Below are 23,088 nucleotides of genomic sequence, written 5' to 3'. Positions count from 1 at the left end.
ATCTCAACAATGGTAAAAGCTGCAAGTATAACCATAGGATATGCAGATAAAGCCAGAGATATGAAAACAGATATCAGATTGTGATTTGTATCATTCTTGACTTCACAAAACCAAAACAAAAACCTTCAAAAAGTTACAGTAAAGAACAGTAAGAAGCTACTATAAGAGTGCATCAGTTAAAAACACAAACAGGTTGCAAAGTTCTACACATAACAGGGGTCCTATAATGAAAAAGCTACACCACACCTTCTGTAGTCCTGTTTACTCCAAGCACAAAGCAGTCCTGTTAACAGTCTGTTGCTTTTACCTGTTCCTTCAACCCAAATGCAAATGCCAAAATGTGACCCAAATCCATGATTAACATCACAGGAGTTATCTGATAAAGAAATAAAAGCTGATGAGCTACTCTAACAAACACAGAAGTAAACAAGCTTGAATCAAGACAGATCAAACGTCTCATCAACCTTCAGGAGAAGAATTTTTGGAAAAGATGAAATAACCAAGGTAGGAGATAAATTAGACGTTGAATTACAGATCGTTTAGAAGCACTTTAGAGCTAACTCATTACTATACCTAATTAAAATTAATGGGGACTTGCTATTAATTCAAAAAGAACAGTGTAGTAACAGCTTAAAGAAAAAGAGAGAAAAAAAGTTAAAGGGACACATGCTAAACTGAGGCATGCTGCCCTAGTTCCACCAACTTCAAGTAGGTACAGCAATTTACATCAGTTGGAAATTCCTCCCCTTCCCCACCAGGGTGAAAAATACTTCATAGCACATTCATGGAGAAGGATCATTCAAACCTTCCTCCAAAATATGCCTACACAAAAGGTGCTACAAACACCTTATACAATTTTTTTCCTGTAACAATTCTTGGCACATCAATGCTTTCCACTGCTGCAATCCCACAACGTTATCAGCACAAGTAACTTCATTCATACCTATGTTTAAAATTTTATAACAGCCTATCAAGCTAAGAGATTATGAATCATTCAAGCCATTAAAGCCCAATTACATCAACTGAAATCTGAGCTTCCCAGAGTTATTCCAATTCCTCTTTCTGCTCACTCAGCCCCTGTACTCCTTCCTACACAACTTTCCCTTCTCTAACCTTGTGAAACTCCTCTTACAGAAACTGCCCAATTTACACTGCCAGTCTGTCACTCTTATCCTTCAAAAGCTTTACCCACCAGTATTCTGTACTTGTGGTTTTCCCCTCTCCTCTCCTGCTCCCAACCACCAATCATTCCATATAGTCTGCTCCTGCTCCTCTGGATCAGGCAACATCCTGTAACGAGATCTTTCTTTTCTGTGCCCACACTTCATCTCTGCATGATTATATCAGTTAAGATACACTTAATTACCACGTACATACTGACACTTGGCTTCACGGTGGATTAATTCAAATTAAAGTGATTAAAATAATTAAATTTAGATTAGCAAACGAGGAAACTTTTTTTTAATGTTCTTAATGGTCATTCTCAAACACCAATAACCACTAAACCATGCTGATCTGCAACATAACCTTTTAATTTAGCATTTAGTATAGCCCCTAGATACACAATGCTGTTAGTGTATATTTATGCAGATTCTTAGCATGAAATGGATGACCAATACAGGTCATTATTTAGTAGCTGGTTAAATTTTATATTATGACTTTTCAAGCTGTGTTTTAACAAAAATCAGGATAAAAACTAACAAAATCCCTGAACGCATAAGGAAGTTACTTAACAAGATAAATGCCGCATTTAAAGATAATTTGCTTTTTTTTTTTTTAAGCCTCATTTCCATTTAGTAGGTGAAATTGAGTAGGCTTGGCTACGATGGAATTCAAATTTTCAGATTTAGTAGAGTTCTTGGGATTTTTTAGCTCAAAACTTCTGGAAAGGAAATCTGCTTTCCTGTCTTTTCAGTTAACCTCATCCAGTTTTGAATAAGCATTAGGTAAGTCATATACTAAAATGAAAATAAATTTCTCTGGGTATCTACTGAAGCAGCTGCTGTTCTCAAAATTGAGGTTTTAGTACTTCAAACCCCAATCATGTTCACTAGAGCAATGGGTTTATTTTCTCTAAACACTTGGTAGTTACATTGATTCGTAGGTCCGTCTTGATTTAGGCAGTATTAGTATATTGCAGCATATTGAGTCCTGAATACAGGTTTATTTTTAAGAAAGCAAGACAAAAATTACTTCAACCTGAACCACTCCACTTTCTCAACCTCAGCTTGCCTTCTCCAGGGATGTGCTACCACCACCTCAGGGTCAAAATGGAATTTTAAAGAAATGTAAATATTTGCTCTCTTCCTGGGAAAGCACTACATAGGAAGGAGGGAAAAAGAGGGGACATACATATGGGGAATTGCTTCAGTGTCATTAGAGTTTTAGCAAGCTGGTAAATGTCTGTGTAGGCAATCCCTTCGCTCTAAAGGGTATTTCCTAATTAAAAATATGCACCCCATTTTCCAGAGCCTCCCTACTGAAGAAACATCTCACCACTGCCGCCCAATTAGATCAAATTGGGTGGCTGGCTCTTTTTGTTCTGTGCATGATAATACAAAGACTCTCCAAGTTCCTGCTCAACAAAGGCTTGCGTGAAACAGGCTTTGAAGACACAATAACATTCCTCTTGCGAGTTTCAAGCCCGGAGGCTAAAAGCACCAAGTAACTATTCATTCTTCCATCTTGAGACACATTCCTAACCTAGTTCAAAGGCCTGAAAAAACATGCCCTAGCTACATGCCTGCACACCTTCAGAAGGGCTTTTCCTTTCTATCAGAGCTTGCTAGAGAAAGAAGTTTCATACAGGAAAGAAATAAAAGTATTTCAGAGTTTTGTTTCATTTTTAAGAACCCTTAAATTGTTTAAAGGATTCGAGACTGTCTTGCATGTGAACTGATCGGCTACATTAATCCATTTAAGAATAAAGTATCACCATTTACATGTTTAAAGTACAACGTTCACTCGCAGTCCACCAGTTCTTTTACTGCTTCACCAAGAAGCAGCTGTGGGAGGAGGGAGTGTGCACAGCAGCTGGAAAAGGACAAGGGATGATTTGGAGCTGTTTGGCTTCCATCACTGCTCTTCTATTTAGTTTCATCCGCCTGTGTTTTGATCTCAAACTGCTAAGATAGATGTAAATCACACATGGCTATCCACCCATATCAAGATATCCAAGGAATTCAAGACCATTCTGCATCATGTTCACCAGATGCCGATAAAATCAACAAAATACAAGGTTATTTCCAAAATACTGACATTAGAACAAATATTAACTTTCAACAAGAAAAAATATTTACAGTTTTCAACATACAGCTTCCTAAACAAACTAAATTCCTCTTTATACATTTTATTTTGCTGTTCCTCAGAAACCTGAATGTCATTATGTGTAAAATAAGGAAATATAAACGGTTACTAAAGAATACGTCAGCCTAACTACAGCTGCTGTTTACTGGTATGGATCCAGCACACAGAAACAGTGAAGGCAGCAGAGGTGAGACCCCTCTTTGCAGGCTAAATCTGCCCAAACATTCTGAAGGACTCCACCCCAGACATGCCAGCCAGCCTGCTTTTTTAGATTCTTGAATTGACACACAGTAGATAAAAAGTTTCCTTTGTTTGAAATGATTTTTAGTACACCCAAGCTTTAAATACTAAGGTTTCCTTACCTGTATTCCATTTTATGTATGCAATCAAGCAATTTAGTACCCCTCGCTTCCCTTTGTTCTTTAAAGGACAGCCAATATTTTTTTTTTGTTCTGCAGTGTAGTTGACACTATTAAAAAAAATATTGTCTGCGATCTGCAACAGAGGAAAGTGGACCAAATGCTAAAAATACCATAACACAGCAAAGCATCAGGGGATGGTACAGTGTGCCTCTGCTTTGCAAGTAAAGAAGCAGTTCCCACCTATCTAAAAAACACTTTTGTCCTCCTAAGGATTTAAATTAGTCGCTTTCATTTTCCCCAGGTGAAAATAGTTCAGTTTGAATTTACCATCACTGCAAGAGGCAAGTATTGCTCATTTTCCCCTTCATGTAGCCATGGTACAGATCTTCCTTCCCACCAAAACAAGGAATACGTTATCTAACGGACATCTAAGAGACATTTCAAATCCTCTGGCAAGCTGAGCTGTCCTACCTCTTTCAAGGACTGTGCAGCTGAGCTACCTGCTGTTGGTCATTTCTGTGAAATACAATCGTACTATGAAAGGAAAATCTTGTGGATGCATTCCAAAATTTAAAAATAAAAATTAAGATAACATTGTCTTAGCCTCAACAGAGTGAACAACTTGTTAGTTTATGTCCTCATTGTTCAACAACATTCTGCTCCATAAATACTATATTTTGCTGTTTTGAAGTAACAAGTAATTCAGAATTTGTGATCAAGAATTACAGGAGAGGAATCAGTAATTAGGGCAGCACAAAGTTTTCTGAGGAACTTAAAATTAACCCCATCTTTCAGAGACCACTCAGCCAACATCACCATCATTTCCCTACAGTGCCTGTATGAGTCAGAAACGGAACAGCCACCACCACTTCAGAAGTCCCCAATCTTTATTTCTCTGGGTGTCACCATTAGAGAATGAGTACCATGAAAAAGCACATTGTACCATCCCAGAGGAGGCAGCAGACTGTACCAGCCCTATGACATGGCAGGCGCAGCAAAGGACTTTCTGTTGCACCTGCACTTTCCCCAGAGAAGTCCTTTTGTATTTTTCCTGCGTTAGCATCCGTATGAACACTCCTGCATCCCACACGCATCACTGCTGACAGTGACTCCCAAACACCTTGTCAATCACTTGCACAGGAACCATCAAACTAAGCTGGGAAGTTACTGGAGGACCAGTGTCCTTGCTCTAGTAATTCTCAAGGCATTTCAATAAGTGACTAAGCGTTACTCACACTTGGACACCAGCGCTCCCCTGCAGTACACACCAAACACTTCCGAGCTCCAAGTTTGCCTCTGAATCCAAGAGGTCTCCCCTGTCACTCATTTCCTGTTCTCTAGGGGTTAAAATTCTCTTTTCTAGCATAGCAATCTTCTCTTCAAAATGAAGGCCAGCTCGCTGAAGATTAATTACCATCCAGTGTTTTAATCTAAAAGAGTCCCTCACTGACACACATCAGCTGCCACTCGAGGTGTCTTTGCATCTCTTGCACACAGCCCAAGGCTCCAGCACAAGTCCCAGCTCCAGCCACAGCATTTCAAGCTCCTCGCCTCCCTTCCACTCCTCTGCAATCACTTACAAACTGATAAACAGCCTGACTCCAGCTGAGATACTCGTAAGAGGAGAAACAACCTCAATCTTCTACCTCCCATCTACACTTCCTGAGGTTCTTTTACTCCCTCAACCAAGACAAACGTCTTTTCCACAACTCTGGGCACAGCTTTTGCACAGGAATGTTACTAGTGATGTAGAGACATCCAGTAGCTTGTGAGGAGAATGAAGGGGGAGTTTGGTTTTGGTTTGGTTTTTAAGTCTACAGTTGAGTGAAGTAAGGGCAGAAGGAAACCATACAGTCACTGGCCTAGTCTCCTCTGTTCTGCATTTGAGCTTTTTACTCCTTCAGGGAACTGTGCCTCTGAAGGAAAGCTCCTGTGCACAGACCAGTTTTTTATTGACTGGCAAACCCAGCTTGAGGAGTTCCTGCCCTCTAGTTACATCTTAAGAAATATTTGTGCACCACACTGAAAGCCAGGCTGCTGAAACTGGACAGGGACCAAGGCTGACAGGTAATTCTCATTTTTTCTAATCACACAGAAAGCATGTCCAACCTCAGGTGCCCTAGTGAGTTAAAAATGACTAACCTACACAGAGTGGAGGAGGTGGGGTGAGGGGGGAGAAAAAACACAGTCAATTGAAGCTGTAGATGTTCCCAGCCCCTACCTTCCTCTGTTATATAACACGTATCATCAGAGAGTTCAAATGTGCAAGTACACTTCAACAACTCTGCTAGCTGTAAAGTGTACAACCTAATTCCACTCTTCCTGAAGCGTATTTTATTTGAAAATTTAACAGGTCATTTCTTCCCCATCCCCAGCTTCCAAAAACATAGAATTTTACAACAGTTGATGTACAACTATTGTACACAGGCAAATCTTCTGTGATGCACCACCGGAACGGCACATTTCACCTTCCAGCTCAGGTGGCTGACACCACATCTTCTAACTAGACTCCCCAATTATTACAAGCAGTTAAACACACACAAACTTTCACTGTCTCACCTACTTGATCAAAAACTACTCTGAAAAAAATACACTTTGCAATTACCCAAGGTTAAATTTCTAATAATAGTCTTCACAGAACATGACCTAGATATGTCAAACGTGATCAGAGAGATATATATCAAGACATCTTTTAGTTAGTTAAGAGTGCCAGGCTTATTTAAATCTCCTTTATCTGTTCACACCTTGCCTTTGTTAAATTTCCCATCCTTTCAGAAAGAGGAGAGTAAAGCTGTTAAACTTGAAAACATGTTTTTAAAGTTACCGTGTCCCCTTTACTATCTCTACCTCATGTAGTCAAAATAATAATCACCACAATCACCATTTATGAAAAACTCAAAATTATCTAAAAATAGGATAATGCTACTCATTTTTGTGAATAGGTACTCGAGCATATCAGGTCATGTACAGATGACCAAAAGCCAGTTTTTAGCAATCTGACAAATTGAGAATTCAGACATGTTTCTCCATATTACTATATTTGTGTTGCAGCTTTTACCACAAAATGAAAAACACAAGATCTGCTGTAGCAAGCCAAAATAGCTTTGTCATTTGAAATTTGCTTTTACAATATATTCTTTAAATTTAAAAAATACATGGGCATCTATACTTACTAATCAATAGGGCAAATTATTAAAATAATGAACCCCATTTTTAATCAAATTTATAACTGTCCAAGTAGTAGAGTGTAAAGAAGAAAATACTGTAGTTAAAAGAACCTGTGTGAATATAGTTCTCGTTTTATTATATGTATTTTATAAAATCAAGGGGGGTTAATGTTAAAATTCACTCATTCTGATTTGTCTTGTACCTAATTCAGATTCATACCTGCGGTTTACTGCTCATGACAGGGATGCTACAAAACAAAGAGTTCAGGAAAGAAAAGCTGGAAGCAAATTCTGCTTACCTTACATCATCCTGTTAAGGTCAGCAGAATATCCAAATACTAAAACAAAATAAAATCTAATCACAAGAAAGGAACACATGTGCTTCCTAAACAGAGTGTCTATCCCAGTAACAAAGATCAAAAGAAAAATACAGAAGCAAAAACACCTTCAGAAAACTGCATTACAGTGCAAAATGAGCACCTCTAACTCCCTGTGTATATCCAGGCTGTCCACATTTCTCTATACTCATTCTCAGACTTTCAAGTATCACCATTCCAATTCCCTTCAGACCCCAAGCACCTTGCAATTCTCTCCATCTACATCATCATATCATAGTTTTTCTGTGTCCCCCCAGTAATTTCTCTCTCTCATTTCCATCTCCTTCCCATCCCAGTTTCCACAGCTGCTCCCAAACCTGTACCTCAACTTCCCCACTGTTTTAAGTCAGCAACCCCCAGTCTCCCTTCCAGCCATAGCACAGGTCCCGTGAACAGCTTTCCCCTCCTTTTTCCTCTCTTCTCTTAAGAGTACTGGTTTGTGTAACTCTGTCAATCAAATGCAGTTATCAGTGTCTATTGAGACCTGGCACAGAGGTTAAACCTAAAATAAAATTAGTTTTGGAAAATAATATCTCTTTCTCTTCCATATCACTGGAGACTAAAATTTATTTTTTTTACAGCTTACGTGACTTTATTTACACAATAATCGATTCTGAACAGATCCACTTTCAGAGCTTCAAAAAACTGGAAAAAGCCACCCCACTTTCTTCACAAACAGGCCATAGTTGCACTTAGTGCAACTTACTCAAAAGAATATTCAAGTACATTTACTTTCAGTACTTGTATTCACATATTTATGAAGTCATGAAAACTCTACAGTCCTAATGAATATAAAAATTTTAGCTAATGTAAAGCACTCCTGAAAAAACGCAACATACTCAAGACATTGGTCAGATAACATTCCCACTTCACAGGTGCTTGCTGCATTTTATTTGAGTTGTAATTCTGTATTTATGAGTGTTATCTAAGGAAACATATGATCTCCCTACAGTTGCTAGTTAAAAATGAGCATCATCCTCACCCTGCAATGTCCTGTTTCATTTTTAAATTTAAACCACATTCAGAAACCAGTTTAAACATTAATTAAATGTGTGCTAAAGAAGTCCAGATAGTACTTCATAATTATCTGAATTTGTTTATAAATCATTCAGTTTCAATTTCTAAGCCAGGAAGACAAAAGAGAAACACCTAAAGCCATTAATTATAAGCTTGTGGTCTTGTTAAACAGAAGAACTGCAAATACGCAAGTATGTGGAGACACAGGCTCAATTTTGGCAAATAATTAGCTATGGGAAAAGTGGTGTGTGCATACAGTAAGAAATGCACTGTTTTGTCTACAGTAATACCCATAAAGCATGGAAAACTTTCATAACATACTGGTATTTACCTTGGTGGTGACCCAAAATTACAGAAACTTCTGTTCTTCAGTTCTGGAAACAACCTTCCCCTAGAAACTTAATTTAATTGTACAAGTCTTGTTTCGGCAACCTTGTGGGTCCCTTCCGACTCAGTATATTCTAGGATTCTATGATCTGCTGTGTTTCTGTTGTTCCACCTTAAGTTTTTTAATTTGAGAAAAAGAACCTAACTATTGAAAACTAATGAAGAAATAAAATAAAAAGCAATCAGTGTCCTAACAAAAATAAAACCCACGTATATAACACAAGAACTACATGAGTAATTTTCTGTTTACCATCATGTTTATTTTCATGAGACCCACACAAATGTTTAGTTCTTCCCTTAGTAGTGTTTTGCTTTAACTGGATACAGGCAAAAGGCCTAACAACTGTATAGATGCCATTGTGCTGCATTCCCGTTGTACTGTATTCCATTTTCTTACATCACCAAAACAGCCCAAACCACCCCTGCACTGGGTAAAACAGGCACCATCAAAGCTGCAAGTGAGCCAAGTTACCACTTGCTTGCACTACACATATTCTATTCAGTGTTATTAGCACTCAACTTTCAGGAGTTCTTTAACTCATCAACAAAATGGAAATGAGGCTTTGAAGCTTTGGAGATCAAAGCCACATACCTGGATTCATGGTACTATCCCACTACAGCCTTTCCTGCTTCTCCAGAGCCAACATCTCATAGTTTCCTTTTTGGAATATCTTTTGACTATATGCTCAGAACACAAGCTATCAGCAGTTCATCTTCAAAGCTCCTGCTCATCTGAGGAGCCTCCTCACAGCAATCCCAAAAGCAGGATCCACAGCAGATTCACAACATCTGCTCACCTGTAGTATTGCGTTTCTGTGCCAGGGGTTTGGTAGTGGGGGCTACAGGGGTGGCTTCTCTGAGACGCTGCTGGAAGCTTCCCCCATGTCTGACATGCCAGACAGCTCCAAGAGGGACCTGTTGCTGGACAAGGCCAAGCCCATCACTGACAGTGGCAGCACCTCTGGGATAACATATTTAGGACAGGGAAAGAAGGACTGTACAACTGCAGAGAGAGAGAGGAGTGAGGATATGTGAGACCACCTGGATATGTCAAACCACACTGCAGACCTCAAGGTCAGTGCAGAGGCAGGGGGAGGTGCTCCAGGCACATGGACCTATGGAGGTCCATGGCAGAGCAGAGATCCACCTGCAGCCTGTGGAAGACTCCACATCAGAACAGGAGGATGCCCTAAGGAGTCCGCGACGCACATTGGAGCAGGTTCCTGGCAGGACCCAAGACCCTGTGGAGACAGGAGACCATGCTGGAGCAGATTTCCTGGCAAGACTTGTGACCCCATGGGAGACCCATGCTGGAGCAGTTTGTGAAGAACTGCAGCCCACAGGAAAGACTCACATCGAAAAAGTTTTTTGGAGGACTGTGTCCCATGGGAGGGACCCCACACTGGAGCAGGGAAAGAGTGTGAGGAGTCCTCCCCCTGAGGAGTGTGATGAACTGACCAAAACCCCCATTCACATACCCCTGTGCTGCTGGGGGGAGGAGGTAGAGAAATGGGGAGTAAAGTTATGCCCAGGAAGAAGGGAGGGGTGGGGGATAGGTGTTTGAAGATTTAGTTTTTATTTCCTATTATCCTACTCTGATTTGACTGGTAATAAAACTAATTTCCCCAAGTCCAGTCAGTTTTGCCTGTGACAGTAAGTGGTAAGTGATTCCTCCCTCCCTGTCACGAGACTCATGAGCTTTTTGTTATATTTTCTCTCCCCTGCCCAACTGAGGAGGAGAATGATAACAGTGGCTTTGGTGGGCACCTAGTGTCCAGCCAGGGTCAGCCCACCACATCCATGCATGCAAAACTCTAAGCAGGAGGCAAATGCCTTAGAGCTACACTGCTCCTTCCCCTCACTTTCTCCATGTCACAGGCTGCTGTTTCCGAGCATGACCTGGCGACTGCAGCAACGTGGCCTTCCAGCTACAGTACAAAAGTCCACTCATCAGAGTATCCAAGCACCAAAGAGTCACCAGCTAGGCGAGACACACATAACAGTAGCCAGTTGTCTGAAGGAGAGGTAAATGTTTGGGCAGGAGAGCATTCAGAACTGCATTGAAACTGCTGCACTTTTAACAGGATGAGAGAAGAGAGCCAGGGCAGGGCCAGCTGTTTGGTAACAGCCAAGAATTTATGACAGGGAAGGCAATGGGATTGGAGAGAGCAGAGGAATGCTGTGGGTGCAAGAGAAATGGTTTTCAATTAAATCTGGGAAACAACGTGATTATTTCAGCCAGTATCCTTAATGTTAAGAGGAATAACTACACTTGAAAGAAGTTAAAAATACTTCAGAATCTAATGCCTGAAGAACTTTGAGGCAGCTGGCGAGGAAGGACAGGAGAGCAGGGAATAGGAAAGGAGTTAGCTAGCTTGCAGTAAAGCAGCAACAATCATTTTACCCATTAGATGAATGGCCAACATTTGAGGTCCTTGTCTTGTAGACTGCAAAAACAGAAAATTCCACAATGGATAAAACAAGAGTTATCCAGATAGCTTTGGCCTTTGGGGTGGGGTGGAAGGCTGCCCTATGGAGAGGGTAGAAAACTGCTCTACGGAGAGGAGAAAAAAAAAGTGCATGTGTAGTCCCACTGCCAATTCTGCGATTAAAAGTGTAAAGAAAAACCCATGAAAGAGATGGAGAGTAAAGAAAGGGTACTTAGTGCAGGCTTCCTCATCCCTTGTTCTCATCCCTGCAGCTTCACCTTCCCTTCCCAGCTCCAGATGTTTTCACCTCTCAGCTGTACCTGCAAACATACCAAGTAGCTTTTCCTTCCTCTTCCACGTTGCTCAGACACCAACAGGAGAAGCAACAGCCACAACCTCCCCACCCTCAGCCAAAGAGCCTCACCTGCCAGGAGGAGCACAGGGGAAGCTGACCCAGGCTGGACAGCCTGGCTGCTTGCTGGGAAGAGCAGGCAAAGCTCTGGGGAACTGGAGCACCCCTATTGCACCAGGAGTCTTCAGGGGAATGGTTTGGCTGAAGGTGCTCAACAACTTTTTCAGGCATGTGCAAACAGACTGCTTGCAGTCCTGTAAATCGCTCACCTCCAGGCAGATTTTCTCAAGAATGGCATAAGGTATAACCTACATGGGCCAACTCCCCTGGCAAAACTAAGTTTCACCTCCAAAGCAAAAAAGTACAAGGACATGCAAAAAACAGCTGTAAAAATAGCTGTTTGTTTAACACAGACAAAAAATCATTGGGTTTCTTTCCTTAACATGCTCAACAGATGGGCTAGTCGGGCTGAATGTTGCAAGGAAAGCTTCAGTTCATGGCAAGAAATCTGGGAAATAAGAGTCTAAAGGGTTAATGTCTGAGAAAGTAACAAACAACTAACACAGCTTTATAGTGGGAAGGGAAAGGGAACAGCCATGGCTACAAACTCCCCATATAATTACAACCTGATTCTTCCCCTGCCTCCCAGAAGCTGCTGTGCTTGCTCAGTCCAATCCTAATTTTGGGAAATAAGAACCAACTTCAAACAGCAATTACTCTATTACACACTGCTTTTTACAATGCTGCCCTGAAAAACATCTGCATGGTATTTTTCAGCCAGTTCTTATATTAGGTTTTCCACATCCTAATCTTTCACTGAACAGCATAATCACAGTAGGCACCTACCTACCACCACCATGGAGAGCACTGCCACAGCTTTTATGTTAAAGATGACACATAGTTCAATTAAATAAGTTGTCTATAACAAAAGGAAAGCAGTGCAATTGGAAAAAAAACCTGTGTAAGCAAACAGTTATGACACTGCTCCCCCCCCCAGACCTGCCTTCTCATATCCCTGCACACAGACTTGCCCCTCAATCTCAGCACAGCACAGGCAGGGGGGAACAGCAATGCTCCCAGCAAAGTGACTTGCTGCACAACTTGCTGCATCCTCTGGCAAATTCTCTCCTGAAGAGTTCATAACACCAACGCTCTCCTAAGCAGATACGGATTCCCAGGGTAACAAGAGGCAGCTCAAAAACAGTCTAGATGGGTTCTTGCAAGCACATCCCGGAACAGAGAGACGGTGTGGCTGTGTAAGTTTGTGTACATTTGGTCACAAACCCTGTATGGTGACAGTCAGCACACTCCCGTCAGGTAGCCACAAAAATAATCATTTCCTACCAGTTGCCATTTCAACCAGATCATCAATATTTGCACTGCTTTTAAACCTTACCTTGAACTTTGAAACCGACCTGGTAATCCCAGGTCACCTAAGACTAACACCTAATATTGCACTGCTCTAAAGGGCAACAGCAGCAAGTGCTAAGTAGCAAATGTGAAGAGACTGTTTTGCTTTAGTTCAGGTTATAAGGTTGGACAACGTTTAAAAATGGTGAATATATGATCACAGGCGTGGTACCAACACCAGCCCTCGGTGTTCCCTGTAGCAGAGTGAACAAGCAATACAAATAGTAAGGTTATTAAACTTATGATGTAAACAGTGGTAAGAGATTCATCTCCCAGTGTCATTGCACATATTCATAGTAACTACTTAAGCTACAGTGATTGCTGCTGCTCAACTATGTAGTAAACCTAAATCGCTCGCTAAAATCGAGGGACAAGATTAACTAGATAACTATCTGCTAGTGCTGGCCTGCTGCTGAAAGTGAAAACACTTCACCTTTCACAAAAGGGCTCACACAGGTGCACTTTGTGAGCTCGAAACAAGATACATTTGTTATGTGCTGCATGAAGCTCCCACCCAACAGAAACATCACACTGCTTGCAACAATGCTCCTACTCATCTTACACATCTGTAATCAACGTGCAACAGCCTGGCAGAAGTTTTTCCCGAATTAAAAATTAAAAGCTTCAGGAAGCAACAGAACGCATCAGTCAATGCCAAGAATAGTTCTTAAGGCCCATTTCTTATGCTGTTTGTAACACTGTGGTGGGTGTGGGACAGCCACACTTAGTATCAACTGAAACACAAGTGACAGATACAATGCTCTAAAGACTTTGAAGGCTGTTTTCAAATTCAAAGCACCTTCCAACAAAACCGAATTAATACTGGTCACAGCCCCGCGAGGTGGATGCTGTTAGCCGTGTTCTGCACACCGGAGAACACGTGCTGGCACGGTTCACTGCTTTACCCTTGGCCACGAGTGTGATTACTGGCCGAACTAGGATTACAACGGGAGTTTCCCGTTTCCAGACCAAAGCCAGAGGTAACTTGCTTTCACACCCACACACTTTTGAAGCACAGCTAATTCTGAAAAGCAAAGAAACGTGGCAATACCGTACGCACAGCATTGTATCCCCAGCTGAACAGGAGCATCCAAGAGTGCTTTCGAAGCACGGCCAGGCCCACGCAGGTGCGGGGCAGCAGTTGGACACTCGCAGGGATGCAGGGCGTCTGGTTGCTTTTGACACTAAAACACGCTGCACTGAGGCCAAAAGGCACAAGGAAACCAACCCACCGCGTGGCACCCCAGCAGCCTCCCCGGGGCTGTATAACTCCCTGAACGGAGCCTCGGTTCGTCCCGGCTCACCTTCCCCGGCTCGCCTTCCCCGGCGGGCGCCCGGCTCCTACATCTCCTCCCGCTTCTGGAAGCTGATGCTGGCGTACGCGCTCAGGTCCTCGCCGCAGTGGCCGCTCCCGCGCGGCTGCCCCGGGGGCTTCGGCGGCAGCGGCTGCTTCGCCTCGGCGGGGGCGTGCGGGTGGTGGTGGCGACGGTGGCCGCAGTCCCTCACCAAGTCCAAGTCGATGTAGTTGAGCCCGTTCTCCAGGGCGGGTGTGCCTCCCGGCTCCCTGCGGGTGGCCGCCTCCCCCGCGCCTGGCCGCAGCCACACGTTCTCGAAGGAGGCCGAGCTGTGCCGCTTCACCTCCTCGGCGCCCCCCGCGCCGCCGCACGGGAAGGGCGCCCCGAGCCCGCCCGGCGCCCCGCGGGCGGCGCTCGGCGTGGACGAGAAAGTCTCGGAGCTGTGCCGCCGCCGGCCGCCCTGCGGGTCGGCGCGGATCACCTTGGCGCTCTGGTTGCGACCGGGGCTGAGGCTGACGCGGGTGAAGGCGCTGCCCGTGCCCAGGCCCCCCAGCAGGGAGGAGGAGCGCGGCGGCGCCGCCGACAGCTCGGCCGGCGGCCGCGGCAGCTCCGGGGACGCCGCGGTGGCGGCCGCCGGCGGGGGCTTCTCGGGGGCGGCGCGGCCCCCCCGCACCTCGGCGTAGCTGAGCGGGCGGGCGGGCGAGCCGGGGGACGGGCTGTCGGCGCAGTCCGAGCAGGAGCCCCCGGCGGCCGCGACGCCCCCGCGCTGCATCGCCACGTAGTCCCGGCAGGGCCGGGCCGCCCGCGCGGCGGCGAAGCCGGGCGGGCAGGGGGCCCGCGGCGGGCCCGGCTCCATGTTCATGTACTCCTCGGCCGCCTCGCTGCCCGACGGCGGCAGGGCCATGCCCAGGGCGCCCGAGGGAAAGGGCGGCTTCTCGCCGGCGATGAACTCGATGTTGACATACTCGCCGGGGCTCTTGGGCTCCGGGGGCAGCAGCAGCGGGGGCTGCTCGCGGGCCCGGGGCAGGGTGCTGGCCTTGGGGCCGCCCAGCGACAGCCGCGTGGGCCGCGCCAGGCGGCCCTTGGTCTGCACGGCCGTGTCCACCTTGCGCGGGGGCTGCGCTTGCGGAGGGGGGCCGCCCTCGGGGCCGCCGCCGCCGCCCAAGCTGTCGCTGCTGGTGGAGGAGGACGAATCCTCGGCGGCGTAGAGGAGGCGGCTGGAGCCGAGCGCGATGCGGGGCTGGGGGCTGCCCTCCTCGGCCACCCTGCCGCCGCCCCGCCGGTGCACGTGCTTGAAGGAGCGCGGCAGCGAGAAGTAGGAGTAGATGGGTTTGTGGTGCGCTGCGGTGGCCACCTCCTCCACCCCCGGCTGCCCCGCACCCCCGAAGTAACAGTCAGGCGGGGTGCTGGTGGTGGAGCCGCTGGCTGGGGACATGTTGATGTAGTCGCTGCCGCCGCAGGGGAGCTTTCCTTCGTTGCTCTCCACGGAGAGTTTTGGGTGGTGGCCGGCACCATTTGTCCAGATCTTGCCATAGCCTGCAGAGCTGTTGTCGGGGGAGTAGCTGCCGCTGGGGGACATCATCATGTAGCCGTTGGAGTCCACTGTGGCTGGAGGGTGGCGGCCCCCCCTGCCAGGGTTGATGATCTGCTGTGGAGCCGACACGCTCTTAGGACTCATGGGCATATAGTCACCACCCTTTGGGGGCGCCCCACCACTGGGCACAGGGGCTACACCAGGTGACATGGGCATGTAGCCATCATCTGTGTGCGGGGCGGAGTTGGTCCGATGATGGCCACTGTCCAGGTGGTGCATCTCCAGGCACTCCTCTGGGTAAGAGTGAGTGGGCACAAAGGCTGAGTGGCGGTAGGAGGGCAGCCGGCTGCTGCCACAGGGGTAAGAAGGCAGCATCTCCGTGTACTCCTCAATGGAGGCCACTGAAGACTGTGAGGGTGTCTTCTGGTGGGAGATGGTGGGTGAAGTGCCCGCAGAGTGAGTCCGCTTCCTGAATGCCTTCTCTAAGTCGGCAACCTCCTCACTACCACCTCGAGGACAGCAGGGCGTACTAGGATAGCGGGGCTGCTGCTGTGGGTGGCAGGTGCGTGGGATGAAGTGGCCATTGGGGGCTGCCAAGCTGCAGCAAGAGGAGGTGGCCTTCCCCCCCATACAGATGTAGTTGAGGTCTTCATCACCCCGGGCTGGTGGGGTGTGTCCCAATGAATCAGGGGTCACACTGCGGAAAGAGCTGCGAAAGTCACATGGGCTGGAACCATACTCATCAGAAGAAATAAATCCGCCGTCACTAGGGGAGCCGGAAACCGAAGCACTGGACCTTCGTGGAAACAGGCAGTCTGAGGTGGAGCCGTGGCCACTCGTGCTGCTGGATGACAGGCTGACTGGACTGGTGGCCGAAGGAGAGCAGCGCGAGGAAGGCATTGGGATGGACCGGCTGTGGTTGAGTGGAGGATGGAGCCTGGAGTTGCCACGGTGTCTATGTGAATGAGTCCGGTTAGCACTGGGACTAACTGGGCTACCATCCACAGAGGCAGGTCTTGACATTGTGCCTTCCCCATCACTTGATGCTCGAACCCGGAAAGAGCTGGGTTTGCCACCTGTACCTCCACCACCAGCAGGAGAAGTGGCCGTGACACTCTCAGTTCTGGACCGCCGACTGAGGCCCACTTGGCTAGGTGGAGGGTTGTTGACATGGTGCCTGCTGCGAAGGGGCACAGAGATGGGGTTGGAACAGTTTGAGGAGGACTGGCTCTTGCTGCGGGGCCGGAATTCCTCACTCATGGCTCGCATGGCCTCTAGGATAGTTTCATGCATGTTCTGAGCCACCACTGAGTCATCCACTTGCATCCAGAACTCACCGGGCCCAGTGACAGCTGAGCGTCCCACCTCAATGAAGAAGAAGTTCTCAGAGTGACCACAGCGGCGGATATTGAGCAGCTGCAGCACCACAGCAGCCGCATCTGAATTCAGCTTCACAAAGCTGATGGTCTTGTTAGTCAGGCACAGGCGGTAGATGCCAATCAGGTTCTTTGTCTGGCCTAGGCCCTTAGGCTTCAGAATTACTTGCCAAACTTCTTTAAAAGCTGGGCCAGGGGCTACCTCACCATAGCTGTCCTCACCTGCTTCCCCCAGTCCCATGCTGCTGCCTCCAAAGGTGACATCGCTGTGGTGGTGGTGGTGATGGTGATGGAGGTGGTGGTGGCCCTTGGCCCTGTTGTGCAACTGCAGCAGCGCTTGGTACCAGCTCTCCTGTTCAGGCTCGCTGTCAGCTGCAATGGCAAAGTGCTCGTCCTTGGTGTAGAGGGCCACCAGGTGCTTGTTCTTGGAGTCAGCCCGTTTGTTGATGTTGAAGCAGCTTTCTAGTGGGATAGAGCGCTTGGGGGCCCCTGACTTGTGTCTCCATTTCTTCTCATTCTCATAATACTCCAGCCGGGCGGGTCCAGACTCACTGGCTGCCCTCAGCACAAAAAATCGTTTATGCATGCTCTTGGGTTTGCGCAAGTAACCCACCTTTCTGACATCTGAGAAGAAGCCCTCGTTATTATCCGTGGGGCTAGCCATGACGAGAGGCAGTGGAGCTGCTACTGCAGCTCGCAGTCTGCAAGACCCCAAAACAGACAAGCCAGCCGTAAAAGGCAACCACCTAAAATAAAATTCATGCAACAACAATTAAAAAAAAACAAACGGCAAAATAGCTCAGGATCCTCTTTTGAGAACAGGACGGGGGAAGGACAGAAGCAGGGTGAGAGCAGCTGTTCAGTGGCCGAGGCAGCTTCCAGCACCAAATCAGAGTTTGTGTTGCTGTTTATGCCCAAATCGCCCTTAGATGGGTAAGCTCGTCCTTAAAAAGTCCAGTCTCGATCAGTCCAGACGAAAGTCTTGTCCCAAGAGCAGCTGCCGGGAGAGACGCATCTTCCTTTGCAGGGGTCGTGCTCCGGCGGGGCCGGGAGCGGGGCGGGGGTCCCCTTCCTCCGCTCCCTGCTCCCCTTCCCCGGCTCAAGTTTGCCTCCGCGAGCAGCGATCTCTGTTGCAGATTAAATATCCTCTCGGGGGCGGAGATTGTTTTGCAAAGTCCGGGGTTTGCACCCAAAAAATACACGCTGCTTTCCCCCCTCTCGCCCTCCCCCAAAAAAGAGAAAACAAACAAATAAAAATTAAAAAAAAAAAAAAGGCGCCCACAACACAACCTCCCTTCCCCAAATATCAGCGCCGAGGCTGCTGCTCCCGCTCGTGTGTGCGGAGGAGGCTGGCGACCCCATTCAGTCCCATCTCGTTAGGCAGAGAAAGTGCCATTTCCACACGCGGCGCAGCCCGGCAGCGGCGGGAGGGGAGGCAGCCCGAGTGCCGAAGGAACATCCTCTCTTCCTCCTCCTCTTCATTCCAGGCGGCAGCGCCTCAGCGGCCGGCGGCGCGGCCCCCTCCCGTGCCCCAGCCCGGCGGGCGAGCGGGCACCGCCGCGGCAGCTCCTTCTCCGCCGGCTTCTCCTCGGAGTTTCCCGGCGCCCCGCACCAAAACAGGCGGCGGGGGCCGCGCTCGCCAGTCCAGCCCCCTCCGCCCGCCGCCGCGGCTCAGGCTCACTCCAAGGAGAACAACACGTGACGGCGCCAGTGCGTGGACCATCCCCGGAGCCGCCGCCGGGCTCCCGGCCAGCGCCGCCGCCCCGCCCTCCGCCCTGCCCTCATTCAGCGCGGCCGCGGGGCCGCCGCCAGCGCGCCCCCATTGGTGCCGCGGCCCGTCCGTCACGGCGGCGGCGGCGCCCGGCCGGGCTGGGGCGCGGCGCGTAGTAAAGGAGGCGTAGACGCCATTCAGCGCCGTGTTATTTATACCCGCCGCCGGCGGCCTCTGCAGTGTGGCGGCTCCCGGGCTCGGCCGGCTGGGGAGCAGTTCCTGCCCGCCCGCGGCCCCGGCGGGGCAGCTCCGGGCGCGGAGCCGCTGCGGGGGGAGCGGGGCCGTGCCCGCCCCGCGTGGCCGCGGCTCGTTCCGCTCCCCGGGAGCCGCTCCCGGCTCAGCCGCGGCCGGTCCCCGGCAGGGCCCTGGCGGGAGCGGGGGCTCGGCCCGGCGCTGCCTCCCCGGCGGGCGAGGCCGGGCCCCCGCACAGCTGCCCCGGGCCGTGCGGCGGTTCCCGCGTGTCCCCCGCCGTTCGGTGCTGAACTGAACCGAACGCGCAGCGGGAGCGGCCGTGCCGGGTCCGGGCTTCCCCCGCGGCGCCGAGGACAAGTGCGGGAGCCGTGCGGGCACATCCCCTGCTCAATGCTGCCCTCTGCGGGGGCGGGCCCGCCCTCCGCTTGTCTGTCGGGTCGGCGTGCTGATTTGGGGGGTCGATTTGTTTTTCCCTAGTGCTGTTAATGATGGGTGACCCTGGGCATTCCGTGCAGGGCAGTGGGTCTTTAATTAGCCCTTTGCTGGCACTGCCCTTCCCGAGCAGGCTGATCCCCAGCTGGTCAGAGGTGAAAGCGCCACAGCAGTGCTCGCACCTACTCTTTAAGGTTAATATTCAATATAAAATTAGAGTCTCGTTTGGATTTGTGTAAGTCCAAGCAAGGAACAAATAATTTGTAGGCTTTTTCTAATACATCTGCATTACAAAGTTTGTTGCCAGGTAGATGATGGTTGTGCAATTATTTGAGATGAGCATTTAGCTGATCAAAAGGTGAAAAATTCCTTGAAACAATTACAGAAAAACATGGAGAACCCAGAAAGGGCAACAAGCAGCACTGCAAGCCACCCTCTCACGTTATCCTATACATAACATGGTAAAACAGAGTATTGTTTAAAGGTATTTACCAAACGCAAGACAACAATTTCTAATGTAGGAGCAGAGTCTAGCTGGTAAAACACAAAGAATGAGAAGGAAAGACAATCCAACCTATAACAATAACCTATATTATCAGCACATTCTTTCCTACACTTCACACTATAGTTCATCATGACAAAAATAGATTTGTATTGATATATCCATTATACATACAGAGATAAATCTTACTTCAAACCAAATGTATGTCTATCCTCCAGCAAGCAGAACGACAGGAAACCTCTCCCCCCAGCCCACACCATGGAACTGAGGGACAAAATTGCAGCCCAAAAGGCATATTAAGATCAGCTATCATGGCTGTCATTAATGACAAAGTATGTTTTGTATGAAGAGGGCGCCCATGGCTAAAAGGTCCTGTGGCAGGACAACAGCTCCTAAATCTCCTCTCCCTGTACCTTCCCAAGCACAGGAATGCCTGTTTATGCACAGAACATATGTAACACTTTTTCAATTAAACATTCTACACCTAGTAGGTAAGCTTACTAATATTAAATAATAATTTGTATTTGCTCTGCTCCATTCTTTCTCTTGGCAGGTGTTTCATTGATATGCCATGTAGGTAGAAGTAGAATGATCTCTTGATGGAGAATAACCACTATCGTGTTTGCATTGTGTTGCACAAGTGAACATGAATTTGAGGGTAAAAGCAGGAGACAGTCCTAGAATCAAAGAATTTCTTGAGTTGGAAGATACAGGGATTATCAAGTCCAAATCCCTGCTCCTCACAGGACTACCTAAAACCCAACCATATGGCTCAGGGCATTGTCCAAACACTCCTTGAACTCTGACAGACCTGGTGTTGTGACCACTTCCCTGGGGAGCCTGTTCCAGTGACCAACTACCCTCTCAGTAAAGAACCTTTTCCTAATGTCCAATCAACTGCCCTTGAGCCTTTCATTCCATTCATACCGTGTCCTGTCCACAGTATGTGGGCAGACAGTGTATTTAACTGTGTTTCATTCACTTAGGGAACATTATCTTCAATAATAACTGGGTTTGCAGATACAATAAAATTTGGTTGTTCTTATCTGGTAATCAAGGGGATTCAGTAAATATCCCAGAAGTGCTTTCAAACTGCATACAGATTCATGTCCTTTGCCCAGCAGAAGTAACAAGCAATAACTAATACCTCCAGCATATTTAGAAAACTATTTTTTAGAGATAGTTTGCATCATGCCAGACCACATCTTGGAATTGTTTTCTTGCTTTGTGAGTTCCAAAGCTCTGAAATACTGCACTTCTCTGTAAGGTACATAAGCATGCACACCAGAACACAAAGAGAAGAATGTACCCTTATTTTTTGTATTTAAATACTCCCCCTGCTTTGAATTTTGAAAATTCAGACTTTGCAATTATTTGCAAAGGGGTTCACATCATAGAATATCCTGGCAGAAAGACAAGGCTTTAATTCCCTGTATAAATACCTATGGCTGACTCTCTATACAAAAAATTAATCTTCAATAAATGAGAACAAAATTTGGGTTGTTTTTTCAGTATCCATGTCCAAATCCTAAATTCCATACAATCAAGTTTCTGCAGTACTCTTTAATCATCCCCATGTTCAGATCACACACCTCAGAATATATTGGAACTAACTATGCTCTTGAAGACAATATGACATAAAGAAAGGAACGGACTGTAATAGAACAGATAAGGATCAAAGTTCCTAATTTTTATCTGCCTTAGTAAATTGTCGAAGATTAATTTAACATGGGGTAATCTCATAAGGAATAAAGTGCTTGAGACAATAAGTTCTCAGAGTGTCACTACTAAACCTGGCAGAATAAAGTGGATATTTTGATGGAATAATCAAAACCTGTGTTTTGGTAATGCTGCATTGGTGGAATGGCATCCCAGGAAGGCCACTGCCAGGATCCAAAAGTAACTAAAGAAGTAGTGTTGCTCTAAATTACAATGAAGATTAGTTTCTCTTGCAGCCACCTTTACCTGTTCACATTTTGATTCTCATCTAGCTGCAAAAATGGCGTGAAAGTACGAGTTAAGACTAAACATGCACCCTTAATGCAGTAAGAAAAAAAAATACTATTCTTTTCAGGTTGCTGTCATAGGCTGATGATTTTTTTTCCTCTGCCATCCACTACTTTTATAGCTTTAATGGCTCTTTTTTCCCAACCTTTCTCTCCTCTACCACATCTCTGTGCACTTTGTTCACTTTCTTGTGTACCTGACTGTTCTGTTAAAAGTGTGCTTGACTTGTTATTACTTTCTTCTAAAATTTTAGGGTCCACTAAAAATCTCTCTTTGCATACAAACCAAAGTAAACATTCCCCAAAAGTGAAGTTACATCAGTAAGCCTCGAAGAAAAACAGCATGACTCTTGTTCACCAGCTTCATCATTCCACTTTCCAGACCCACAAGTTGCTCCCTCTAACCCCCACTCCAGACTGTTCCTAAAACACTTGATTTCATTTCCCACACCCAACTCTTCAGTTAAAACAAAACAATTCTATTTCTAGGCATCATATCATGAAAAACAAACAAACAAACTAAACCTCAAACAAAAAACAAATAAAACCCAAACAAACACAAAAAAAACCCCAACCAAACAAAAACAACAGGTCAGGAAACCAAAACCTTCTGAACATTATTTTCTTTCACTTCCTACTGAGTTGGAATCAAGTTTGTCCAGGAGCAAGAAAAATAAGCCACTGTACAAGGAAAGGGGAGCCAGATGCCAGTGACCTCCCCAATAGCAGCCCACTCCTATTGCACCAAATGAGGTGAGCAGGGCAAACTGGTGCTTTTTTAATGTAAGATTTCTCTTACATTTAAACAGAATTCCCTGTACTTCAGTTTGCAGCCATTGCCTTTTGTGCTTACACTGGGCACCATGGAGAAGAGCCCAGTTCTCTGTCCATCACATTGACACAGGTTGATTTCCAAGGTTGATTTGATTGCATATTTTATTTGTTTAAGCTCATTTGTAGTATTTACTTTACTATGTTCAACGGTAAGGATGAAACTTGCGTAACTTCTCCTTCAAAAATAGCATGGCTGTCTCTAAACTAGTTAAATCATTACTTAAGTAAACAAGTTGTTTAATTTTTCTGTTAAAGGAATGGTAGTAATATCATGATTACAGATCTTGCATCCCAGACTTCTACTGTCATCTCTTAGAGGCAAACCAAGAACACATATGG

The 23,088-nt window shown here is 46.8% G+C and overlaps 1 protein-coding gene across 1 annotated transcript in view; it reads right to left on the bottom strand.

Moving 5' to 3' along the window:
* Positions 1–18,688, bottom strand: part of IRS1 (insulin receptor substrate 1) — a 50,263-nt gene extending 31,575 nt beyond the window's left edge. The window contains exon 1 of the mRNA XM_027650580.1: positions 14,126–18,688. Within this exon, the coding sequence (XP_027506381.1) occupies positions 14,149–17,676 (3,528 nt within the window). The 5' untranslated portion in view covers positions 17,677–18,688 and the 3' untranslated portion in view covers positions 14,126–14,148. The remainder of the gene's footprint in view (positions 1–14,125) is intronic.
* Positions 18,689–23,088: the final 4,400 nt, after the last annotated feature.

This window comes from Corapipo altera, unplaced genomic scaffold, assembly GCF_003945725.1.
Source record: "Corapipo altera isolate COAL_440 unplaced genomic scaffold, ASM394572v1 54, whole genome shotgun sequence".
In the NCBI taxonomy this organism is placed as follows: Eukaryota; Metazoa; Chordata; class Aves; order Passeriformes; family Pipridae; genus Corapipo; species Corapipo altera.
The sequence above is the reverse complement of the archived record's forward strand: the minus strand, read 5'-3'. Positions and strand labels throughout refer to the sequence as shown.